General features: G+C 36.4%; 1 protein-coding gene across 3 annotated transcripts in view; it reads left to right on the forward strand.

The window, feature by feature from the left end:
• The window catches only part of UPF2 (UPF2 regulator of nonsense mediated mRNA decay), a 192,893-nt gene that overhangs the window by 146,916 nt on the left and 22,231 nt on the right, over window positions 1–23,746 (forward strand). For all 3 annotated transcript variants that reach the window (XM_085299318.1, XM_085299334.1, XM_085299326.1), the window contains 8 exons: window positions 5,967–6,075; window positions 7,373–7,486; window positions 8,198–8,314; window positions 14,441–14,626; window positions 15,210–15,413; window positions 15,966–16,241; window positions 18,065–18,248; window positions 22,079–22,218. In XM_085299318.1, coding sequence (XP_085155444.1) covers window positions 5,967–6,075; window positions 7,373–7,486; window positions 8,198–8,314; window positions 14,441–14,626; window positions 15,210–15,413; window positions 15,966–16,241; window positions 18,065–18,248; window positions 22,079–22,218 — 1,330 coding nt within the window. The remainder of the gene's footprint in view (window positions 1–5,966; window positions 6,076–7,372; window positions 7,487–8,197; window positions 8,315–14,440; window positions 14,627–15,209; window positions 15,414–15,965; window positions 16,242–18,064; window positions 18,249–22,078; window positions 22,219–23,746) is intronic.

The following is a 23,746-nucleotide window of genomic DNA, read 5'->3' on the forward strand; positions in this document are numbered from 1 at the left end:
TTTTTTTTACATTGTGGGGAAAAAGAACCATATTTTTAAGTATCTATTTTATAGTCCCCAGACTCTTGTGGACTGTTAATTGTTATGAATAAACACTTTGGAGTTTATTCCTTACTTTTAATTCCTTTGTTCTTGCATTGTGTTTTCAGCCTTATTTTCTGCCTATTTCTGTACCCTGTTTGTAGTAAGGATCTGCTGTGCCAGTGWCCCTGCACTTCTGACGGTCTGTTAAAGCAGTGGTTTGTTGCTGGATCACATTAACCTGAGTCTACCTTGACATCAGTTGTACAATTGGAAAGAAGTGCTTATAATCATTTGTTTCCTTACTCTTTTTTCCAGAAAGTATAGATTTGACTAATCAGTCTTCCTCTATCACTAATGTAATATTTCAGGCTCGAGGAGTTGAGTGTGTTCTGTGTTAGACTTAACAAGGTGCTTTTCAGCCTAAATTTATGATGTAAAGGAAATAACTTTTGTTATTTATCAGCAGGCTGATAATCACATTAATGCACTACTTGAGAAGAGCATTTGCTCAAAACTTAGAACCATGCCATATGCAGCAATGTAAATCAGCAGGATGATTTAGACTTCTATYTTGAGCTCTGCCTTAATAGAGAGTTTACCATATATGTTTGCAAAAGGGAAGTGACTTAATGGTTGGTCTGTGAACATACAGTAATATTTGTACTACTCCCCTGTATTTCTTCCTTGCACTGTACAGGAAGTCATGTTCTTCAGATTGTTCATTAACTCTTGGAACCTGTTAGAAAGTGCATTAAGTCTGGTTTGCATAAGCTGAAGTGTATTAGATGATAATGACCTGAAGGAACTTGTTAACATTCTGCACAACAGAAGCAGTTTTAGAGCAGAACAACACAATAGCTTGTAAACTAGCAGTGTGGTGTCACAAATCCCATCAAAAGAAAGGTAAAATTCCCAGTATATTGTAATATTGTAACATTATAACAAAAGGAGCTGTTCCTTTGWTTTATATATTCTCTGCTTTGCTGATGATTTTTTTTTTTGTCTTCCTGATGATAGCTATCCCACTAATTTTGTGGGGAAAAAAAAAGAATAAATAACAAGATCAATTGATTCATGTTTGTGTGGGAATTTAATCCACAGTGTAGATACTGTGGTTGGTTCTTGACAGCTGTTACCTTTAACAGTTCTTGTCTCTAATAGTTGGAACTAATACTGAAGCTATTTCTGAACTGATTTCTTCATTGTTATTCTTTGATTATTTCCCTTCTTTGTAAAACTTCTTTTCCTTTCTTTTATACCTTTTTCTCCTGTCTACTCTGAGACTAATTAACACTCCATCTTCCAACTTTAAGATGTCCACTTGCATACATCTTCCTGTCCTTCTACCTGCATCGGTGATGCCCTTCTCTAATGGGGCTACTAAGCTGGAGGAACTGGTTTTGCTGACTGAGCTGCTAAATTTGAATCACAGGCACGATGAAAATATCAGCTGAACTCCCTATGCATGCAGATGCTTTTCAAGGGGAGTCTGCCTGTGTATTTAAATGTATCTATTGCAGTCAGTAAAGAAGTAATTCTGTTTTCTGTCTTTGAGTCAGTATTTGTAGTATTTGTGGAAAAACTCAAAGTATGTATATAGCATACAGTGCTGACAGTTACTATAAAATGCTACAAACTGATTTAGAAAAACACAAAACACTGTCTTCAGAATTTTGTATACTGTGCCTTAAAAGTGTTTTCTTTACAAGAATCTCTTAGTTGAGTCATGCGGATATCTCTTTATCCTCTGTTATCATTGCTGCACACTGGGGTTTGAGTTTGGGGGGGGGTGGTTGTTGTTGTTTCCCATACCCCAAATTCCAGGAATTTCTACAACATGCCTCCAGGATACTAACAGAGAAACAAAAATGCCAGAAAGCATGTTGTGGGTCTGGTGGGTTTTACTTTTTGTTTATTTGCTTTGTTGTTGTTGGGTTTTTTTAAGGTAGAGAAGAAGAGTGTCCTCATAGGATGTAGATAAGCTGTATATTTTCCAAATATATTTAGTGTTCAAGCATATCAGATAATGCAGTTTAAATCTAGCTATTACGTTGGCAGCCGAGATAAGATACTTAAATAACAATAACTTCTGTTCATTCTCTTGAGAGATCACATATTTAGGAAACATGCAGGCACAACACTTGTACCAAGAAATTACAAAAAACATATTTTTGAGTTTGAGAATTAATGTAAATACTTTTTTTTAGGTCTGTTATCACGGCAGTACTGTCGGAAACTTTCTTGCTCCCATTAGGGTTAGATAGACTGGGACAAATGCATGATTCTTCAAGAGAGCAAACTTAATTTGGCAAAAAAAGAAGGCATTTTTTCCTTTAACTAACTGTAGATTAGTGTCAGAATAGTACAGCATTAAAGTGCTCTGTTGAATACTTATGAATGGATTACATGTAAATCTTCAGCTGCAGCTTGAACCTCAAACCAAACAGAACAGAAAGCCCTTTTTGAAGATTATGAATGCTAGTATACAAGTGGCTTTTGGACTTGCACTGAAAAGTTGATTTAAAACTAAATATTAGCCTTTTAATTCAGGACAATAAGATTTGTTCTGAAGTGACACTGCGGTGATTTAACCAGTACTGCTTACAGTCGTAGGGCGTTCTTCGCTAGCTAGCTGAATTATTTTCTTGGGCAGACCTACATAATTACTAGTGTTTATTTGCATACTGTAATCTTGCTAGATCTTTTGTTTGTTTTACAATATAAGAAATTTAAAATAAGTTCTAAACAATTCTAAGCAAATGCTAAACAGTAAATAAGTTACTTGGTTTGGGTTCTAATTTTTCCATTCACATATATGCTGATCTATAAAGTTAACTGTTTACTGAGCAAGATGATGTTGTTCATGGTATGGCAATTTTAGCATTGTTTTTTCTTAATTCAGAATTTAACAGCTTCTTGAATATTAAGTATTTATGAGCATTTTAACTCAAATGTGCAAACCCCTGTATATCAGTCTTTCAACGTCTGAACTTGAGAAAATCCTCCACTACAAGGTCCTTTTTGTTCAGTTGAATTTGCCTCATCAATATTTCAGAGGTCTCTTGTTTGAGGATAAAAATGCTTAAATTATGGAGTTTATGCCAAAGCAGAGAAACAAACAAACAAACAAAAACAAACAAACAAAAAAAAAACAGAAGACACCCCTCTTCTAATCTGATAGCATGAAAGCGCCACAGCATAGCTTCATTCCCTCTGAATAGCGTGTGTGGCAGTTGGTGCCTGTGCAGGAGCTGTGACTRTATTTCATTTGTTTGGATTATGGCTGTGTTTACAAGGCAGGAATGCTGTGTTTCGCCGTCGCTTCGTTTTTCAAGCCGTCTGCCTAGCAGAATTACAGGTAATGAGCGCCCAAACTGTCTCTTGCGCTCTTTCCTGATCTCTTTGTTGTTACAAAATTCTGGGTGCCCCAGTCCTGGAGCGCTTGCAGTTAGGGGTTTAACTGAACAAAGCTGTTAGGTTGTTTGCAAACAACATTTAAAATCCTACAAAAAGGAATTTGCTAAAGCGTAGTCTRTGCAACCTGGAGATCCGGAGTCGACTAGGTTTCAGTCCGAGGTATCTGGGCAAAATGAAGGCGGTCGGGAGCGGCGGGTTCTAGCTGTGTTAGCTGACGCCCGGGCTGGTTGAGGTGGGCTTCAGAGGACAAACACCTCAACCGTCTTGAGGCTCGGCTTGCTCTGTAACGCAGAAGAGCAGGAGCAGAAAGCCGTGGGGTGGCTTTTTTATTAGTTTCTGCCCGTTCTTTCTCAAGAAAGAGAAAATCTTTGCRGAAAGAAAAATCAGGTTAGATTAGCCTGACTGCACGTACCGGTAGATGGTGCCACTGACCCTGCAGCGTCTCCGGTTTTGAATGGTAATTTTGTCTCCTGTGCGAGAGCGCAAACAGATTCAGTCTCGGAGTGCCAGTTTCACAGTAATTGACCCAAGGCTTTTCCATATTATATTTCACCTACTTAGAAATATCCAGTCGTAATATTTTTCCCCATGAAGAAACCTTTTGTGTTCCGCGGTGGAGTACCAACAATGGCCTCTAAGATTTAGTTTTTCCCCAGGTGTGTTCAGCTGACAGAGATGAAAATATCAGCTCTCAGCAGGCAGGTACATGTTCAGATCGGAATAAAACTTTCCGCTGTTTGTTTTGAAAGAAATGCCATAAAGTAATCCCCTCGATTTAAAACATGCCTCCTCAGCTCAACCGAAGTCCTACTTTAATTTAACGTGTGTGTGCGTGCAAAGCAGTGAGTCCTTCACTTCTGAGAGTTAACAGCTAGATGTTTAATAGCTACATGTTTAATAACATAGTAGTAATTTGCTGTGGCTAGTCACCCTTGACTGTGTTTTCCCACAGGCTTGAAAAATGTAAATACTAGTTCAGTTATTGGTTAACGAGAAAGAATAAAAACCTGTTAAATAGGTAACTGAGATACCTGTAATGTTTCACCAGGAGTTTCATGCCTTATTAGCGGGCCACCCTAGCTTTGCCTTTTCCAGGTGGTATATTCCAGTTCTTCCCATCCATGATGTAAATATGTAATAATCTCTTCTCTGTATGGATGCTGAAGGTCTTGGAAATGTGCTCCAGCAACATTTCCTCCCCTCTTTTATACTGCTGTTGTGCAATATGCTTTTTTTTTTCTTTTTTTGGGGGGGGATTTGTCTTGCTAATGTCCTTGAATCTAGTTACATTCTTGTAGCAGGGCAAGCTCAGTGTATATTGATTTTAATGTGCTTTTCAGGCTTTGTTGGCGGTATCTTTGGGTTTTTTTTTTTTTTTTGGTTTGGTGGTAAGGGAAACCTTAATCCTTTGTAAAGTGTAATCTGAAGAAAGACCCATTTTTCCCTTGCTGATAATTTCTCATTTTACCTGTATGTAAATTTAAGATGTTTCCATTTATAACAGTAGATTTGTTCCAGAGTTCTTTTCTGTTTACAGCAATAACATATTTTGTGAATAAGAACAACAATGTATTTTTGGTTGTGTGGGAGTTTTTTTTTGTTTTGTTTTGCTTTTTTAATAGAATTTCCTCCCTGTATTGCAAGACTCAGGCATGAGATTTGTGCAATTGGTTCTTGGCGTTTAGAAGTGGCATGCGTGCACTTTTAGGCAAAGCAGCTCTGGGTTACATTCTCTCTCCTATTATGTGATGCCATGAACCAGGGTTTAAATGCATTTCTCCCATTTTTACAAGCCGATAAAGTCTGTGTTTGGAAGAAAAAAGTATGAACTAAGGAAAACATAAATCTCGTGCCAAAATCCCCTAAGGGAAAAAAGCATTACTGTGAAAGGGAAATGTTTATAAAGGAGTGTAGTCAAGAAAAGATAAAGCATGGAAATTTTATTTTAATAAACAATTTTGAAATATTATTTTATATGGGAATATTAGCTAGGATTTGTGAAGAACGGTTGCCATTTCACATCATCTGCTGAGCTTTTTGTTTAATAACTCTCCTGTATTCACTTAGAAGTTCACTGGCTTAAAAATAAAGTAGTTTTTACCGTAATAGTTATATTTGCTGTTACTAATTTTTTTTTGATTAATAACTAGTGCATTTGTCTCAATTTTTGTCATTTGGCATATTGACAGACATCTTAATTTTCTTTGTATTTTTAAATTTCTGAATGATAGTAGGTGGAATGGAGAAAAAGTTACCAGCTCCACGGTTAAGACACATTTGATATTTCACTTAAAGCAAAGATTTTGGAAGAAAATCAACTCTGAAGTGTCCTAATAGGATGTAGTTGTACACCTTTTTACATTGTTACTTTTAAATGAACTTAAAGTTTAAATGGAACTTAAAGTATGAGCCAGTAAAGTTATGTGTACGTAATTGCCAGTATATGCACAGTCATCCTCTAGAACATAAATTAGCTGTACGTTTTACCGTCTCAGTTTATATATGTGTGTAACCTTTGTTTGCAGGTTGGATTTGCTACCGTTCTATGCAAGACTGGTTGCCACATTGCATCCCTGTATGTCTGATGTAGCAGAAGATCTTTGTTCCATGCTAAGAGGAGATTTCAGATTTCATGTATGTTTTGTTAGTTTGGTTATTTTTGTGTTCAAATTAATTGATCTTAACATCTTTTCTGGGGAAAAAAATAATGCTTGATATTATGTAGATGCTAATTCTAAAATTCAGTGACATTTATAATATTAGGTGATTTGAACTGATTTGTTATAGAATGCTAGACTCATTTGTACATTAAAATTTTTACATTTTATTGTATGTGCATATGTATATACATAGTTTGTACTGTCCCTTTCAGTCTCTAATGTTAAAATAATTCAACCTGAACTGTAATATGATAAAACAATGACAATAGAGCTGCAAAAAAGTGCAAACCCTGTTCAATTGCAGAGGTTTTTGTATATTTAATAACTTACAAATAGAATCAAATGTGGCCTATACTAATAGCAGCCTCCACCACAAGACTACTGTTCTAATATAATTAATTAAAATATCCATAAATTTGAAACATCCATTCCTTTAAACAGGAAAAATTAGTATTCAGCTGTATTATGGAAATAAAATTTTCATTGCTTGCAAATATATTTTTCAATGTTGTTTCTTCCACTGTATTTTAAGTTTTGTAGTAGAATTAGTTAGGGCACTCAGTGATGACTCCTTTAGTGTTCTCTGAGGTTTATCTTACAGATTTCAGAATTATTATTTTTTTAGTATTGTCAGTGAAGTAGCATATGAATTATTCAAATTTCTTCAAGTCTTGTTTTAACTACATGAAGTTATCTGTTCTCAGGAAAAAAATTGATAAATTATGGAAGAATATCATAATTTGTATTTTGCTGAACATGATTGTGCTTAGAAATAGGAGAGCCGTTCTTTGAAGTTACTGGAGTTATGTTGGACACCCTTTTTTAAGGGAGGGGAAAAAAGTGGGGGGAGGCGTTGTGGAGCAGGAGGGAGACGGTTTGTGCTTTGTTAAACCTGACTCACAGTTTGGTATTTCCTTTAGGAACTATACTGGTGATCATATTGATTTAGAGCATAGAATACCTAACCACTAGCTTCACCATGGCCAAAGGTGAATGGCCAGGTTGGTGTGTGTATAACTATTGATGTGTTAGAGGACTGAGTTTTCTGTGGGATGAGGGGAAGAAAGTCCAGAAGCTCCTGAAGAAACAAGGTTGTAGAGAAAACTTTAGGAAATCCAAAGATAGGTAAAGATAGAACATAAGGAAACAAACAAAACCCTAACATGTCTCAATTCTCTAATTTATCAGGTGCTTTCAGATGAAAATAATCTTGTAAGAGGAAGGCATTTGACAACCTAGAATTAAATGCATTTTTCTCCCTTTTTTTTAAGGTGAGAAAAAAGGACCAGATCAATATTGAAACAAAGAATAAAACTGTGAGATTTATTGGTGAGCTTACCAAATTTAAGATGTTCTCCAAAAATGATACTCTCCACTGTTTAAAGGTAGGTGCTGTAATATTCATGTGCTGCAGTGTATGCTGAAAATGCATACCCATCCCATTTTCCCTCATATTTGTGCTGCTGATGTTATCAATAAATTCATCGCATATGATGTTTTAAACTGTTGTTTCTGTCTGTGAAGATGCTTTATTATAATCATTCTTAGAAATTAGGATGTTTTAATTTAGTGATAGTATGAGTCTATTAACATATACTTCCATCTTTGGACATCAGAACCAAATTGCTAATGATTTTCCATGGAAAGTAATGGTAGAGTCTCTACTTATTCATCCATTATTTGTTGCAAAGCTGGAAATGAGCTTTTCTTTTTATTGTGTTGATTTAAAATAATGTTTTACAAATAACCAGTAAGGGTGAGGTAGAGGTAGAAAGCTTTTCACTGGTTGCAGAAACTAGCATGCCATCTTAGCAGGACTTCTGTTTGTTGAGGAGCAAAATTTACCTTGCAAATCATTAATTTCTAGGTATGCCATCTTGATTTGAATGCTGATAAGCATTCAACTTTATCTTGAACATAGAGCCCTTAATTAAAAGTGGGCTATAACAAATGAAAATGAATGAGTGAAATCAATTTGGTATTCCATATTACTTTTGAAGGAAAAATAAATAGTTGTGTAAAGTCAAGTAGGTATTATTTTCTGTAGTGGAAAAAGATGTTTAACGTTGCGTTTTTTTTATATGAATATATACCAGATGCTTCTGTCTGACTTTTCTCATCACCACATTGAAATGGCGTGTACTCTATTGGAAACCTGTGGAAGATTCCTGTTTAGATCACCAGAATCTCACTTAAGAACCAGTGTTCTTTTGGTAAGAGAAAAAAAAGTCTTTGAGGAGGAACATGTACTGAACTAATTAATTATTTCTTTTATTTTCTAGATTCATGCTGTGCTCTGACTATAACAGTCATTGCAATTAATATCTTAAATGGCAGTTACAGTATTTGTTCTCTAATAAATGAAAACCTTCACTAAGTTTTATCCTGAATGYTCAGGGAGGATAACCTTATTGACTCTTTGAACATCCTACTAAACTTGCATACCGTTTTAGTGCCACAAGATTCTTATCTCATCTTGGAGATTCATAAAAATTGAGTTGTGTACAAAGGAAATAGAATTGGTTTTCCTGAGATATTGTTCTTTTCCATGGCAGAAAGGGCACTCAGATGGTCTGTTTTTCAAGTCCTGGGCAGCTTTGGGGGTATCAGCCTTTGTCTGCATTCTCATGGGCTTGTATCATCTTGTTATTTACAGCCTGTCTAGAGCTGTCTCAGCTCTCATACTGCACCTCCAGGGAGAATAGTTTTCTGAAAATATTCTGGAGAAATCCAGTTGGCTTATCTGTTAACCACTTCAAAGAAAGCATAAAGAGAGTAGAAGTAAAAGTTTACTACATTCCAGCTACAAAGAATACGTTTCGATGATGCATAGTCATTCATAGATGGGGCAAAAGCTGAGGGTGAGGCTGAAGGAATATAGACACTGAACCTAAATACACAAATGAGATACTATTTGAGGATAAAAGGCTAGCTAGTAAAACAGGAGATAATAATGGGCTATTTTAACTAGAGGTAAAGAGGTTGTCAAGTAGGTTTCTGTTCTCTGAGTAACATAATCTGGGGTTACAAATACGAAGAGCAAGTTTACAAAGGCTTATAAGAAGGTGTTACAGAAATTGAGATTTGTAATTAAGGTGTTATCCATAAGTCTAGATAAGTACCAGCAAAGATTTAGAGATAATGAAAGATTAGCTTTAGGTCTCTGAAAATTTTTAGTGTATGAATTTTAGCCCTGAATAATGACATTTCCTAGCTTGAGAGAAGATGATAAAATTTTGTGCCCAAGGTAAGGAGCTGATTCAAACATGGTCAAAAAAGTGCCTTCAAGGCTGCTACCAACATTAGGAAATTTCATTAAAACCAGAAGCAGTTTAAGTAGATACAGGCAAAAAAGCTAACTAATAAACCACTTGGTTATATTGGATRTCTGACTAGACTGTTCAGTGTTCCCTTCTGACCTTCAGATCTGTGCATTGCGGTGAAAGAAGACCATAGACAGAGGTATCTGCAGTAAACAAGCTACTTTTAAAGAAAATATTCTCTAGGCTTGGAGAAGAAAGGGAATGTTTTCCTCCTTTGGAAGTGAATGGTTTAAGTGTTTGAAATCTGTGTTTAGAAGCACAGCTCTTTAAAGCTGTGAAATAGCACTCTTTCTCCTGTGCTCTTTACCCTATCTTAGCAAAGATTAAGCTTACACTTGCTAGGTTTTTCTCTTGTGTCCATATCCTCCCTATTCATTCTACAGAGTTAATAGTAGTAGCAGTAGTTGCGTACTTTCATATGTTGCTCTAAATTTTTTCCCACAAAATTCCATTTCTTTCTGAATTTCTTGTTTATGCAGTTATAACTTTGAATGTAATACTGTTTATTGCAGTGATGTAGTTGCAAAAGGAAAGGAGTGAACAAATAAATTCCAAATTCTTGGCCTGCAATTACTTGTTACGGAGTGTTCTATAACTTGAAACTCAGATTTTTGAAAGATTTGTCAGCTGATGCCAGAATTGCAGAATTTCTGARGTTGGGAGGGACCTCTGGAAATAATCTGGTGCAACCTCCCTGCTCAAGTAGGGTCAGCTAGAGCAGGTTGCCCAGGACTGTGTTTCTCCTCTCTTGACGATCCCAGAACTAGACACCGCACTCCAGATGTGGCCTCACCAGTGCTGGATGGAAGGGAAGGATCACCTCCCTCAACCAGTTGGCCATACTTTGCCTAATGTAGCCCCAGATACCATTAGCTGCCCTTGCCATGAGACTGCGTTGCCAGCCCATGCTCAGCTGGTGGACAAAACCACCAGTCCCCCCAGGTCATTCTTTGTAGCATTGCTCTCCAGCTAGTCATCACCCATCCTGTACTGGTGCAAGACATTATTCCTTCCCATGTGCAGGATTTGGCATTTCCCTCTGAATGTAATGAGATTCCGTTCATTTCTCCAGCCTGTCTAGGTTGCTCTGAATAGCAGTGCAACCATCTGCTGTCTCAACCCCTCCTGCCAGTTTTGTGTCACCTGTGAACTTGCTGAGGGTGCATTCAGTCCCACCGTCTATTATCTCAGTGTATGCATCTTCTGCTGCTGTCCTACAGTAAATACAGAAATCTGATTTTGACTTAAATAGTATTATACAAATTGGATTGTAGGTTTATGGTACTGGTCAGTGTGGACTGTTGAAAAGATTACTCCCAAAGTAGATTAATTGAGTTCTTGTGGAAAAATGAAGTAAAGCCAATCAGACCAATGAGTGTTACGGATAGAGTTAAGGCCTGTTGATTTTTTCCAAATAATTAGCCTTAATCTTCGCTGCTGAAGATGTATGTTGTTATAAGGTGCTGGATAGGCTCTATATCTCCATATTAAAGACAATATTGCTTTATCATGATGTACAAGAAGATAGTTAAGAATGGATTTTAAATAATTACATAAAACTGCTGCAGACTTACTAAGGGACTGCCTGACTTTATTCTAGAGAAACTTTTAATGACTACATTGAACTATGTGATAATTTGCTAATTACTCAAAGATGTTTTAATGATGGGGAATGAAACACTAATTATTTTGCATGAAAATATTTGTGCTAATACTTGCTTTTATTTGGGGCAATGTTTGTTTCTATTGATCGTTCTTGGGATATCTTTCAAGTTTGATATCCTTCATGCAATTTTAAAATACTGCTGTGAAGCTGGCTTAGCTGTCATATTGGTCTGTTAAGTGGATTATTTGAACGGATGCTTTAGAAGGAAGATCAGCACTATAGTATATGATTCTCATAACTTAATCATGTTAAAATATTAAAGTCTTGTGTTATGCCATTTTGTTAAACATATTTAAAGCTTTGGTTTTTGGTATACCAAATTCCTTGATAAGATTTTTAAAGAAAGATCCTTCAATTCAAACAGCTGTATCAAATTGTCTTTTCAATTTTAATGCAGTATCATTTGTATTTATAACATTTATAATTTAAGCTACACAGTGGCTCAGTGCTAGGGGTGCTTCTTGTGTAGACTAAGTGGAAACTAAGAAAATATTGATTGCACAGAGTAAGACAAGTTGTGACAAAGTAATTGTTGTTATTAGAAGTAGAATATACTAATTCACTATAAATATAAAAAAAGACTTCCAAGAAATTTAAAAATTTGTTGGAGCAAGTAGCAGGACAAGGCACTATAGGCAGTGAAGAGGAGAGAGGGCGTATTGCGAGTCGGACAGTTTCAGTGTCTCGATACCACCTGAGAACGCAATGTTGGACATGTTCTGAGACGCTTCTCTGAATTTGTCTTTCTGGCTATTGTATTTTATTTGGTCTCTCCTGTCTTTCATTTTACTTCACAGAAATTAATTCTCATCAGTTTAATGCAATGTAAGTTGCCCTTACTGGCTTTTTGTGGGGGATTGAGTTGAGGAGGAGCAAGACTTCCAACCAGAGGAGCCCCTCCTGTTTCTCACCAGACTTTCTTTTGAGATGGGTCTGTGTTATGCCTTACAGGCAGAGAGGTTTTGTCCATGATTTCCCCTTCCCACACTCTTAGTATTTTAGCCTGGACTTTTTAATGTTGTTTATGATCTATTTGTATAGAAGGAAATCAAGAGAAAAAAAAACTTCAAATCTTGTGTTTTGGCTTTCTTTTTGTAGACAGCGTTCATTTTACCCTAGCAGAACAAGGGCCTAGAGTAGCTGATTAGCTTAAACAGTTCAGACTTTAGATCTTGCTTTCTTTTTTCCTCTGAAATGCATCAAGTTTCTTTGTTACTGTAGATATCGTACTATGTTTTTTTTTCCTGCCTGACCATCTGTCTTGATACCCTAAATGAATAAGGATTGAAAGAAACATTTGCTTAAAGGGTAATGATTTTTAATAGAGATTAATCTTAATGACATCCTAATAATATCCACTTAAAGAGTTACTGTATGTACTTGGGAATGCTTGAAAAATAAGAATTTACAGTGATTTTTGAGCATTGAGTTAGCACATTCTCTTTCCTGAGAAGAAAAAACATTTCAGTTATAGCTTGTCTTTAAAATGTAATGTGTAACTTCTATAACACCAGAAAATAAACAAATGATGTAGTTTAACATCTTCTTTGCAAGCCCTTCTACCATCTTCTCTGTCGTGTTTTGTTTTGCCCCACTTTGATTTTCAGTTTGTGGTACAGCACGATAAATGTCATACCGCAGCAAAGATGTGTTTTCTCATGAGGCATCTAGAAAGACCAAAAACATTTCTGAAGTAATAGTAGTATGTATGACGCAAGGTTGTAGAGCTTTCTCCTGTAATTGGTTTTCCTTGCTAAGTGCAGACAGCACCAAAAGCAATTTATGTACTTGCTCAAATACTGTGCACATTTTAAACAACCATAGGTAAATTTGCAATCGCTTGAGAGAAATTTCCCATTTGGAAAGAAATAGTCTTATTAGGGAATCAAAAGAGGTCGTTTATGTCATAGAAAAGGTTAAAAATGAAATGCCTTAGGGTTTGTGTCAGATTCAGTGCTTCTAGGCAATAGATGCACATAATTTAGGATAAAATTGTCTGTATGTTGGGTTACTGTATTGTGCAAAACTGTTCTTTCTTATTGAATCAGCAGCCTAAAATTGACATAGAAGCTGTTTGAGTGCATTTGTATTTCAGTTCAGCTAAATCATTGTCTTGTAGAAGAAACTTGAATTTAGTCAAGTTTAGTAGAAAATTCACCAGGACAAAAAAAAATTGTACTTGTTTATCAGAGCTGGAAGAAGATATAAACTCTTTTCATTTGTTTACTGGCCCCTGTGAATGTCAGTTGTTCCTGTCTCTTTGGATTACATTATTTCCAGTACTAATATTTGTGTGAAGGAATAAAAAATTTTCATCACCTTAGTTTTGCTGATAGGTTTGATGCTGTAAATTACAGTGCAGTGAGGCATACCAAACCAAAATGATTTGATTTTTACCTGTTAAAAAATTCAGTGAAGTCTAAAGCAGTGAAGTTCCTTTTCTTGTTGAACAACCTGAGTGATTTAGAATATGCAGAATCAAATGATGTACATGAATTAATGGACATACAAATTTATTTATATATATATAGACATACAAATATAAATGTTGTTTATGAAGAGATTAAGTTCCACCCACATTAATTGTAAAATCCAGCAGCTTAAGGCTATGACCTTATTCTTGTACAGACTACTTAGAATCAAGAAATCTATAAAAGCCATTAATTAAACTTACAGTTCATACCCAAAAATAAGTATAGAGAGAAGATTGTAGGCAGTGAGGAAAAAGGGATATGGATAATCCTGACAATTAAGCACAGTAATAATGATACATGTAATAGACTTCAATCTGTCTGATTTTTTTTGCCTGAAATGCATCTTCAAGGTACTCTTTTTGTTGCAGTCTATTCTCTTCAGGTAAGTGGCAACAACGAATCATGTAATAAGAAAAATGCCACTACTTAAATCATTGATATAAACTTTCTTGAATCTCAAATTGCTATAAAATGTAGGTTGGCAGTCTTGCATTGATTCACTCTGCTTTTGCAAAGAAATCAATATTTCAGCTATTTGACGTTAGTCAAAAGGTTGTTAATGCTGGTTAACTAAAGTCATGTTTTGTATAAACAGGAATATTTAGATTTCTAGTGAAACTTTAAATAACTCTACAATCCATGTTTTTATAAAGGATCCTCTAAAACAGGTTTCAGAAAATAAAAGTCATCTTAGAAATAGCAGCACAGAATCGTATATATGCTTGGTCCTTTCTCCTCTCTACTCAAGGTTTTAATTTATTTTTCTAGAACCTTTCACGTTCTTCCCTCCTCCCCCCCAAACTTAGMAGTAAAAGCCATTGGTTTGAAAATACAGTATCTCAGCATTTTTAACTGACCATTTGCATTTGTTTCCAGGAACAAATGATGAGAAAAAAACAAGCGATGCATCTTGATGCACGCTATGTTACAATGGTGGAAAATGCCTACTACTACTGTAATCCCCCTCCAGCTGAAAAAACTGTGAAGAAAAAACGTCCTCCCTTGCAGGAGTATATTCGTAAGCTTCTTTACAAGGATCTCTCCAAGGTCACCACAGAGAAGGTATGTCTACTTGAAATCTTCGTTTCAGATTTTGTTAGAACTGATGTAGTATTAACTTTTGGAGAGGTGGTAGGGTTATGTGTTTTTTTTTTTTTTTTTTTTTTTTTTTTTTTTTTTTTTTTTTTTTTTTTTTTTTTTTTTGCTTTAACTTGAAAGGAAAGAGATCGTTTTTGTATCCCTGATGGTCATTATAGTTTCATTTCTTCTACCATAATGGATAAGTGTTCTAGCCAAGGACCTGAACTCTCCATAGCATTGAAAACGAATAGGGAAGAAAATAACAATCTTTGTGCTAAATGTCTTATCTTCAGACTAAGAGAAGAGGCTGCAGTTAGAGACGTAAGAGCAAAGAAATTATGAAACAAATTTGGACAGTTTGGTTAGTAGCTGGAGGGCAGCAGTTTGGTTGCATATGAAAAATTTACCATAGTTACTATAGAGATGGAGAATGTTTGAAAAAGAGGAGGAGACTTCTTGCACATGTGTATAGGGATTTCATCCCAGCCACAAGAGAGGGGAGGTGAAGGTGAATATTTCATACTTTACCTCTTAAGTGTTACGCTTTTCTTAAAATTCCATTTAGGTCCTGAGACAGATGCGTAAGCTGCCTTGGCAGGATGCAGAAGTAAAAGACTATGTTATATGCTGTATGATTAACATCTGGAATGTGAAATATAATAGTATTCACTGTGTAGCCAACCTCTTAGCTGGACTGGTCCTTTACCAGGAAGATGTTGGAATTCATGTTGTGGATGGAGTGCTGGAGGATATTCGACTAGGAATGGAGGTAAAAACTATCATTTTTATAAAGCCATACTAATCTATTCATGATGAAAAGAAAACAATTGTGTTTACAGAAAAGAGTCCTTAGATTCTTGATTTTTTTTGACTGAGGATATTTGTACCTGTCTTTCAATTGTTTGCTTTATGTTGGTTCATTTAAATAAAATTAAAAAAGATTATTGGGACAGTTGTTTTAGCCCCTTACCGTGCTAAAGGGGTACAATTTCTTCTTTCACTATGCAGTCAGATTCATGCAGCTTCAAGTGACTTTGGAAACTAGCCCATATTTTGATAGAGGTTATAATTACAAGAATTTTCTGGGAAATGAAATTTCATTACACACTTCAGATAGAAGTTCAAATACATACGATATACTCCTATAATACTTACTAGTTGGCTATATTTCATAAGTCTTCAGTACTTTAATACATGTAGCCCTAAAAAAAATCGCTTGTAGTAACATTCTGTCAAGTATTTGCACTGTTTTTTTTCTATTATCTCTCTATGCTAAAGTAAATGTGTGTTTTTGGTGGACTTTTTGTTTTCTTTGTTAAAGGTTAACCAGCCAAAGTTTAACCAACGGCGGATCAGCAGTGCCAAGTTTTTGGGGGAGCTTTACAATTACCGGATGGTAGAATCAGCTGTAATATTTCGAACTCTATATTCATTCACATCATTTGGTGTGAACCCTGATGGTAGTCCTAGTCCACTGGATCCTCCAGAGCATCTTTTCAGGATTAGACTAGTCTGTACCATCCTTGATACCTGTGGACAGTATTTTGACAGAGGATCCAGCAAACGAAAACTTGATTGCTTCCTTGTATACTTTCAGGTATAAATGAATTGAACTTTATATAGTTCAATAGCTTTCTTTAACAAGTTAATGTATTTAAGGTCAGTATATGCTTATATATTTCTCTGAATGCTCTCTAGAACTATAATTTTTTAAATCCTCTCTCAATTTCAAAATGAAACATTATGTATGTTATATACATTAAATGTTGGTTCAACAACTGCAGAAAACGCAGGTAGCAGTTTGTGCCCTGAAGGTTTAGGGCTGCCCTTCAGAGGGGTTTCACCAACTGAAGAAATGGTCTGGCAGAAATTCCATGAAGTCCAGCAACAATACATAACGGCTCTTGAGTCTGGGATGGAATAGCCCCATGCAACAATATGGTCTGGCACTGACTGCCTAGAAAGCAGCCTTGCAGGAAGAGAGAGCTGGAGGTCCTGGACTGCATGAACCTGAGTCAGCTGTAAGGTGATGAAGGCTGACTGCATAGTAGGTTGTGTTGGCATGGGTGTAGCCAGCAGGTTGAGGGAAGTGATTTTTTTTCCTCTCTTCTGTTTGGCAATTGTGAGGCCACATTCTGAGTTTCGGGCTCCCTGGAAGAGAAGGAACATAGCAGATAGGAGAGAGTCACCTGGAAGGCCACCAGGATGGCCACAACTTCTCTGTTGTGGGTTTTCTCAGTTTGGAGAAGGAAAAGCTCAGAGGTGGGGATATGGTTGCTGGCTTCAGCTAAGAAGTGAGATGCTTCTCGGGTGCCCAGTGCAAGGCTGAAGTCATGGTCAGAAGTTGCAGCAAGGCAAGTCTTGCCTTAGACATAAGGGTGGCAGGGGGAGATGTCATAGTAAATAGGGTTAAAACACCTGAACAGGTTGCCCTGAGAGATGTGGAATTCCAGTCTATGGAGTTCATGCTAAAACTCCTTGGACTTCTTTTTTCTTCTGCTTCTCTTTAAATTATAATAAAGCAGAGATATTAAAAAATGAACTAAATTAAGGTGATAACAACTTATCTCAGACCTTTGGGGTGCATGTACTTAGTAGTGTAAAATGATGTTTTGAAGTACTGTATTTTAAACCTAGAATAACTCATTTTAAACCTAAAATAAGTCAACAAAGAAGTCATATTTTTGCTAACATTTGAACAAGTGTGCATCTTGACCATACCACCTTTTAAATAAGTATCGTTATTTGTACCCCATTTTTAGATGCAATTTTGCAGCCCCTTTGTTCTTAGATTCTACTGTTTAGTTTTACTTTTTTAAAATCAACATTTAATTTTTACTATTTATTGTAAGATATGTGTGCTAATTTACTGTGAAGCTTTGCATAACTGGATGACAAATTTTCACTTTTTGATAGTTGAACTCTTAAACATCCTAGATTTTTGTGGTTCTTCCTCTTCCTTGCCCCTCTCTCCCTTCTTCATACTATGCCTTGGGGGACTGAATTTTCTTTAAAAGGTAAAGAGAAAGGATTTGAAAGCTGAAGTGGACAGTTGCTAAGGGCTCATGTTTCATTGAAAGAATTTATCCTTAGGCACTTTCCCATCAGCAGTTTTTTGTTCAATCTTTATACTTCTGGCAGTTGTAAGGATAAAAGGAGCATATTCCTGATGTCTGTGGCTTCAGCTCAAAGGCAGAATTAAAATGAAAATCCAGATTTTAAATGATACAAGTCTTTTATATTTTTTCTTTAGTGCCTTCAAAATACCTAATAGTTGTATGAAATAGATTAGTGATTTGAGATCTTATATTTTCTAATGAACAAATGTGGCTAGACATTACAATGTTAAGTAGTTAAATAAGTTACATAGTTTATAAATGTCTGTATGCATGTAATTTACTTGAATACTTTATGTTCTAGCGGTATGTTTGGTGGAAAAAAAGTTTGGATGTTTGGACAAAGGACCATCCATTTCCTATAGACATTGACTATATGATCAGTGATACCCTGGAACTGCTGAGACCAAAGATAAAGCTCTGCAATTCTCTGGAAGAAGCAATCAGACAGGTGCAGGAATTGGAACGAGAATTCTTAATAAAATTAGGTAAGGATCTGTGAAAGAGTTATTGTCTTCTTGTCAAATTCTGGATTTCTTGAAGTTATCAGTTGCATCATGATGATAGCTAACTATTGAGATTCTAATGATCTGGTCTTTTAAGCGTGATGAAAAAAATAATTTGCTTTGCATTTTCTGATCTCCAAATAGAGTCCCTATAACTCTAAATCGATATACGTAGAAGAAGAAAAATTGTCAACATGAATACTATGGATATTATATTTGGTATGTATATAGCAGTATGGTGTAAAGGGTGAGAAAGAAAACTATAAATTTTCTCAGAAAAATTTAGGAAGTTCAAGCCAGCTTTACTACAAAAAGCAAGGAGTATCTGCTCGCTTGGTTACCAGAGCCTGTTGGTTGATGAGCACTGGTGTAAGCCAGCTTTGTGCTTAGGTTACTTGGTTGTTTGCAACTGTGTTCCTTCCCCAATTCTGAACTTGCCCAAAGCTATTGCTAAAGTAAGCATTAGTGTGAAACTACAGTAAAATAAGAGGAGAACATGTTTTGTTATTAAATTGCTGTCAGATACTTTGAATCTTCTATTATCCTTCAAATCTTTTAAATGGGCTTATGTTTCAGTAGCGGCAAGAGGATGACTTTTTTCATGTATTTGAGCTTTAGTTCGATTATTAAACTGTCTTTTTCTTAAAATGTGTGTAGTACTTAGGCTGCATGTTAGTAAATCCTACTCAGTCTTCAGTGATATTTACTTATCAACTGTTCCAAGACATCTGCATTAAAATTGGTTGGCTTTGGAAACAAATGTCAGGTGTGGAGCACAGCTCGGTTGACGTAAGATTGGTTAGTGTTTGTGTAGAACACTTGGGTAGTGTTTGTCATCATATTAACCTTAAAACCTTTCATACGCAGCCTTTGTTAATAGCTATTGGAAACTAAGGCGTTCTTTTTTTATTAAATGGGATCTGTTTTCTAATCTCAAGTTTTTATTTGAAGACCTGTTTTTTCACAACATGCTTTTATATGTAAATTTCAGATTTTGTAAGTGTTAATTAGAGCCACATAAGTGCTTCTAGCTAGACAAGTTTAATTTTCAGAATAATCTTTTTTTGCCCCCTGGGATGAGTATATGCAGTTGCCAGGTAAAATGTTGCAAACTGTATTTTAGGACAGATTTGCATTTTTAAAATGCTTTTCATTTAGTTCACATTCTTCAGAATTACCTATGTAATAACTGAGATGCAGGTAAAACATTCATCATGGCATGATCTAAATTACTAGCTTTTGTGATCTCAAAATGATAGTCAAGTAGTAATTTACAACTAGCTACATACATTTGAATATTCTTTTGAAAGATGTTCAGCCTTTCCTTCATGCAAATCATAATTTCTGTTCTCTGAATCGCTGTTGTTGTTACAGCAGTAGAATTCAGTGTAGTTTAGTGGGGGTTCCTCGCTGAGTATAAGCTGGTGTTGGAGAACAACCATTTAAAAATAATAAAAATTTGCTTTTCTGATATTACTCATTCAGCATTAAATATGTGTGTGTGTGTGTGTGTGTGTGTGTATTTATGTATATGTATATATAATATATATACACACATACCGGGATCTTGCTAGAGGTGATGTGCTTTGCTCTTTGGCAGTCTGAAATGTAGCCCTGGGCAGAAGGCCAGGGTGGCATGTTGTCCCCAGCCCTTGAGCTGGTGCCTGGCCATTGGTTCTTGTGCCGCTCTGGTGATTTTGTGCAGGTGAGAAAACACTGAGAGCAATTCAAAAGCAGCTCTTGTGTAATTATGGAGCAGCCCAGATTTTGAAGAGCGTGATGTTTCCAAATAGGAAAAAGGATGCTTTGAAACCTGTGGTATATGAAGAAGGAAATGTGCATGTTCACACAGAACTGAAATCTTCACTAAATACCATATGGCCATATATACTGTTCATTTTACTTCTGAGTTTTGTCCAACTTAGGCATGGCTGTAAAGATTCACTTCTGTGATCTTAGCTGTCAAGTTACGAGATCTTTTAAAGAGATCTGACTGCATTATCTGTGTGTCGCATCCATTTAAGGCAGCTGGAGTTGAGGCAAAAAAGATGTAGTGTTCCCCAAGCCACTGCTCTGTAGAAAACCCAGACTTCTGGTTAAGAATGGTATACATCTGCCTTCTCACAGGAAGCTGAGGAATGATTTTGGCCATAACTGCTTTAGCAGAGTGCCTAAACAGTAGCACTTTTGGAGTGTTTTTAAACTTAAAGGATTACTCAGTTTTGTGTCACTTGAACTGAGTAGAAGTAGAGTTTAGCATTTGATTAAACAGATGCAATGACAGCTAGGCATTCTGTTGTTCAATTCATGGTATATCTTTAGATAATAATGTTTGTTTGATAGCTGGTTTGGTCTAAAAACCTCCAAAATACTTGTACTGTGCACGTTACTAGTGACATTGTTGCAGCACACAGAATCATGCAATACATCAGGTAGTCCCCCTATGTCCCCCCTCCTTTGCTCTCTGAAAACGTTTGGGACAAATCAGCAAGAGTTGGGAAGTAGAAATGTGACATTCTCAGGGTGTTGGTAGACCGGTCTTTTGGATCAGTCTTCAGTGATCTGAGCTCCACTACAAATCCCAAGAGTCATAACTATTGTAAAACCAAGATACTCTTCCCAAAACACGTATGTATGGACACATGGGCAGAAAGCAAGAGCRAGTGGTCTGTGACTACAGTCTCCAAGCCTTAAAATTGATTCATTAGATTAGAATATTATTTTTTTTTTCTATGGCAGAAAGCAAACGAGGAGTGCCAGGAACACAGAATTTAGTTATTCCTTTGCTGTTCCAAAGCTCTAAGCTAACGGTCGATCCTAACTGTATGGTTTGTATAATTTTAAAATATGAATGACAAACTGTATAGTGAATGTGTTTACTCCTTAACAAAATCTTTGAAAAATTACTGGCTTAGATGTGCTCCGTTGCAGAAGGCTGGCATCGGCACCACTTTCTGCTAGCTCAAGCCATGAGCCTCTGGAGGATTAAGTGGCTTGGAGATTAATGAAAAAATTTAAGAGCGTATGAAAAAGAGTACTGTGTGCTGGAAGCTTGTTCTGTCTTGCAATACTGTTTTCTAAAAACTGTGGGTTTTTTTCTGAATTTCAAAACCATGCTCAATTCTTAAATATGTTTTCTGAAGACAATTCTGATAGTCTGTCTCAAAGACTAAATTGGACCCTGAAATGGAGCATAATTCTCTTGCAGTTGTGTAAGATAATGTGATGCTATAAATCAGAATTAACATTACCTTGCTACATACTTTCCAAAAGCCTTTAAAATTTCAGACATTAGAGTCAAGGTGTTAAAACTTGCTTTTCACTGAAAGAAGGATGTAGACAAAGGAGATTATGCTGAAGCTTTGAAGGCTTTGAAATACTCTTTTTAAGATCTCAGGGTTCTCTTGAAGTGTTGTGAAGTACTGAAGCTAATACTGCCGAGGCCTGGTGCCTTCTACAGTCTGTTTTTTTTGTACTGTAATTTGGTGCTCCTATTTCAGCGTGCCTTTCAGTTAAAATTGCATGCTGGGTTTCAGGACATTTCGAAGCCACTTCTGTAGCGCAACTTTTTGATCACTGTTCTATGGAAGATTTTAAACATTCCTTATAAAGTTTTCCCCCTTTTTAAGAGGAAAGTGTTAAATTATATATAGAAAATGTTTCACTCTGAAGTCAAATTTATGACCTATTGGAGTCTTAGCTTACTTAGCAATGGACTTTTGAAGTGATCTTACACATACAATACAATTCTAAYAGTACAAGCAAAAAAATACTATTTATTCTATTTATTTTCTCTTTTTTTCAAATTTCAGGACTTGTGAATGACAAAGATTCCAAAGATTCTATTACAGAAGGAGAGAATCTAGAAGAGGATGAAGAGGAAGAAGAAGGTGGAGCAGAGACAGAGGAACAATCTGGAAATGAAAGTGAAGTAAATGAACCAGAGGAAGAGGTGAGCTCCATCATTTCTTGCTTTTCATTAGACTTGCATTAAAGAGAATTCAATAGTCAATAATCTGAGACTCCCTGAAGCTCTTGTGTATCAGAGTTAGCAGATGAAAGGTGGATATGCACAACCAAGTCATTACTCTGGCAACAGTATTTCTGTTCTAGTCACTTATATATGCAAATTGAATACAAAGTGAGGCTTATTCCAGAGAAATTGTGGCAGAGACTTGAACCTGACATTCTGCTCAGTCCACCAGAGTGTGTGTTGTCATTAGTTTTCTGGCATAAAAGTGCTTTGAGAGCACTTTCTATAACTTTTGTAGGAGCAAGTGTATTGACTAGATGTCAAAGCAATCAGGAAAAACAAGTGATGTCCAAAGTGTGCCTGTATAATATGAATAAATAAAGGATTTATAGCATTTATCAGCCTTCCTTGTTTACTGTGCCTGTAATCTTTCGAATTAGAAGTGGTATAGCCAATAAAAAAGCAGGTGTGTACATAGAAATTCTAGCTTGTCACAGTGAYGCAGCAAAGTTGACGTGCTAATGGTAGTATTATGAGAAAATGAATTTATTAAGGAGAATAGGAAGCACTTCTGAAGCAAATATAACATTTTTATTGTGGCAACCTGTGACCTGAGACAGASAATTTACTGGATAAATAGCTGTATTAAATCACTTATTGCAGAAAAATCTTTTTTGATTAATTTGTAGGGATTTAGTGTATGGGTTTTTTTTCTTTTCTCTTCTCTCCCCTCCTTACAGTTGAGTAGTTTGATTTGTTTGCTATAAGCTTTCCTTCAGTCCATGCCTCCAGCATTAAAGTATTTGAAGTTTGTCTGTTTTTTTGTGCCTTTACTCCAAAAATAATAATATCCTTAGAATTATAGAATGGTTGATGTTGGCAGGAACCTTTGGAAACTGTCTCATCCAATCCACCTGCTTAATGCAGGGTCATCTACGGCAGGTTTCTCAGGCCATGTCCAGTCAAGTTTTGAGTATCTCCAAATTTGGAGGCTTCTCTGGGCAACCTCACAGAAGGGGCAAGGGGGAAGCTTATATTGGTGCCCTTTTCAGTCTGTGCCCCTTGCCTCATGTCTTGTTGCTAAGTCCTACTGAGAAAAGTCTGTTTCTATCATCGTTATTCCCTCCCCTCACCCCTGGAGCCTTTTCTTCTGCAGGCTGAACAGTCCCAGCTCTCTCAGCCTCTCCTTGTATGAGAGATGCTTCAGCCCTTCATCATCTTTGTGGCCCTTTGCTGGACTTGCTCCAGTAGTTCTTGGACTGGGAAGCCCATCACTGGACCCAGCACCACAGATGTGGCCTCACCAGTGCTGGGTAGAGGGAAAGGATCAGCTCTGTCGACTTGCTGGTAACACCCTGCCTAAAGCAGCCCTGGATACTGTTGGCCACCTTTGCCGCAAGGGCACACTGCTGGCTCATGTTGGCTCAACTTGTTGTCCACCAGTCCTTTCAGGTCCTTCTTTGCAGAGTTGCAGTCCAGCTGGTTGTCACCCAGCCTGTACTGTGCG

This window comes from Rhea americana, unplaced genomic scaffold (genome assembly GCF_003343005.1).
Source record: "Rhea americana isolate MKP2758 unplaced genomic scaffold, rheAme1 scaffold_1, whole genome shotgun sequence".
Classification (NCBI taxonomy): Eukaryota; Metazoa; Chordata; class Aves; order Rheiformes; family Rheidae; genus Rhea; species Rhea americana.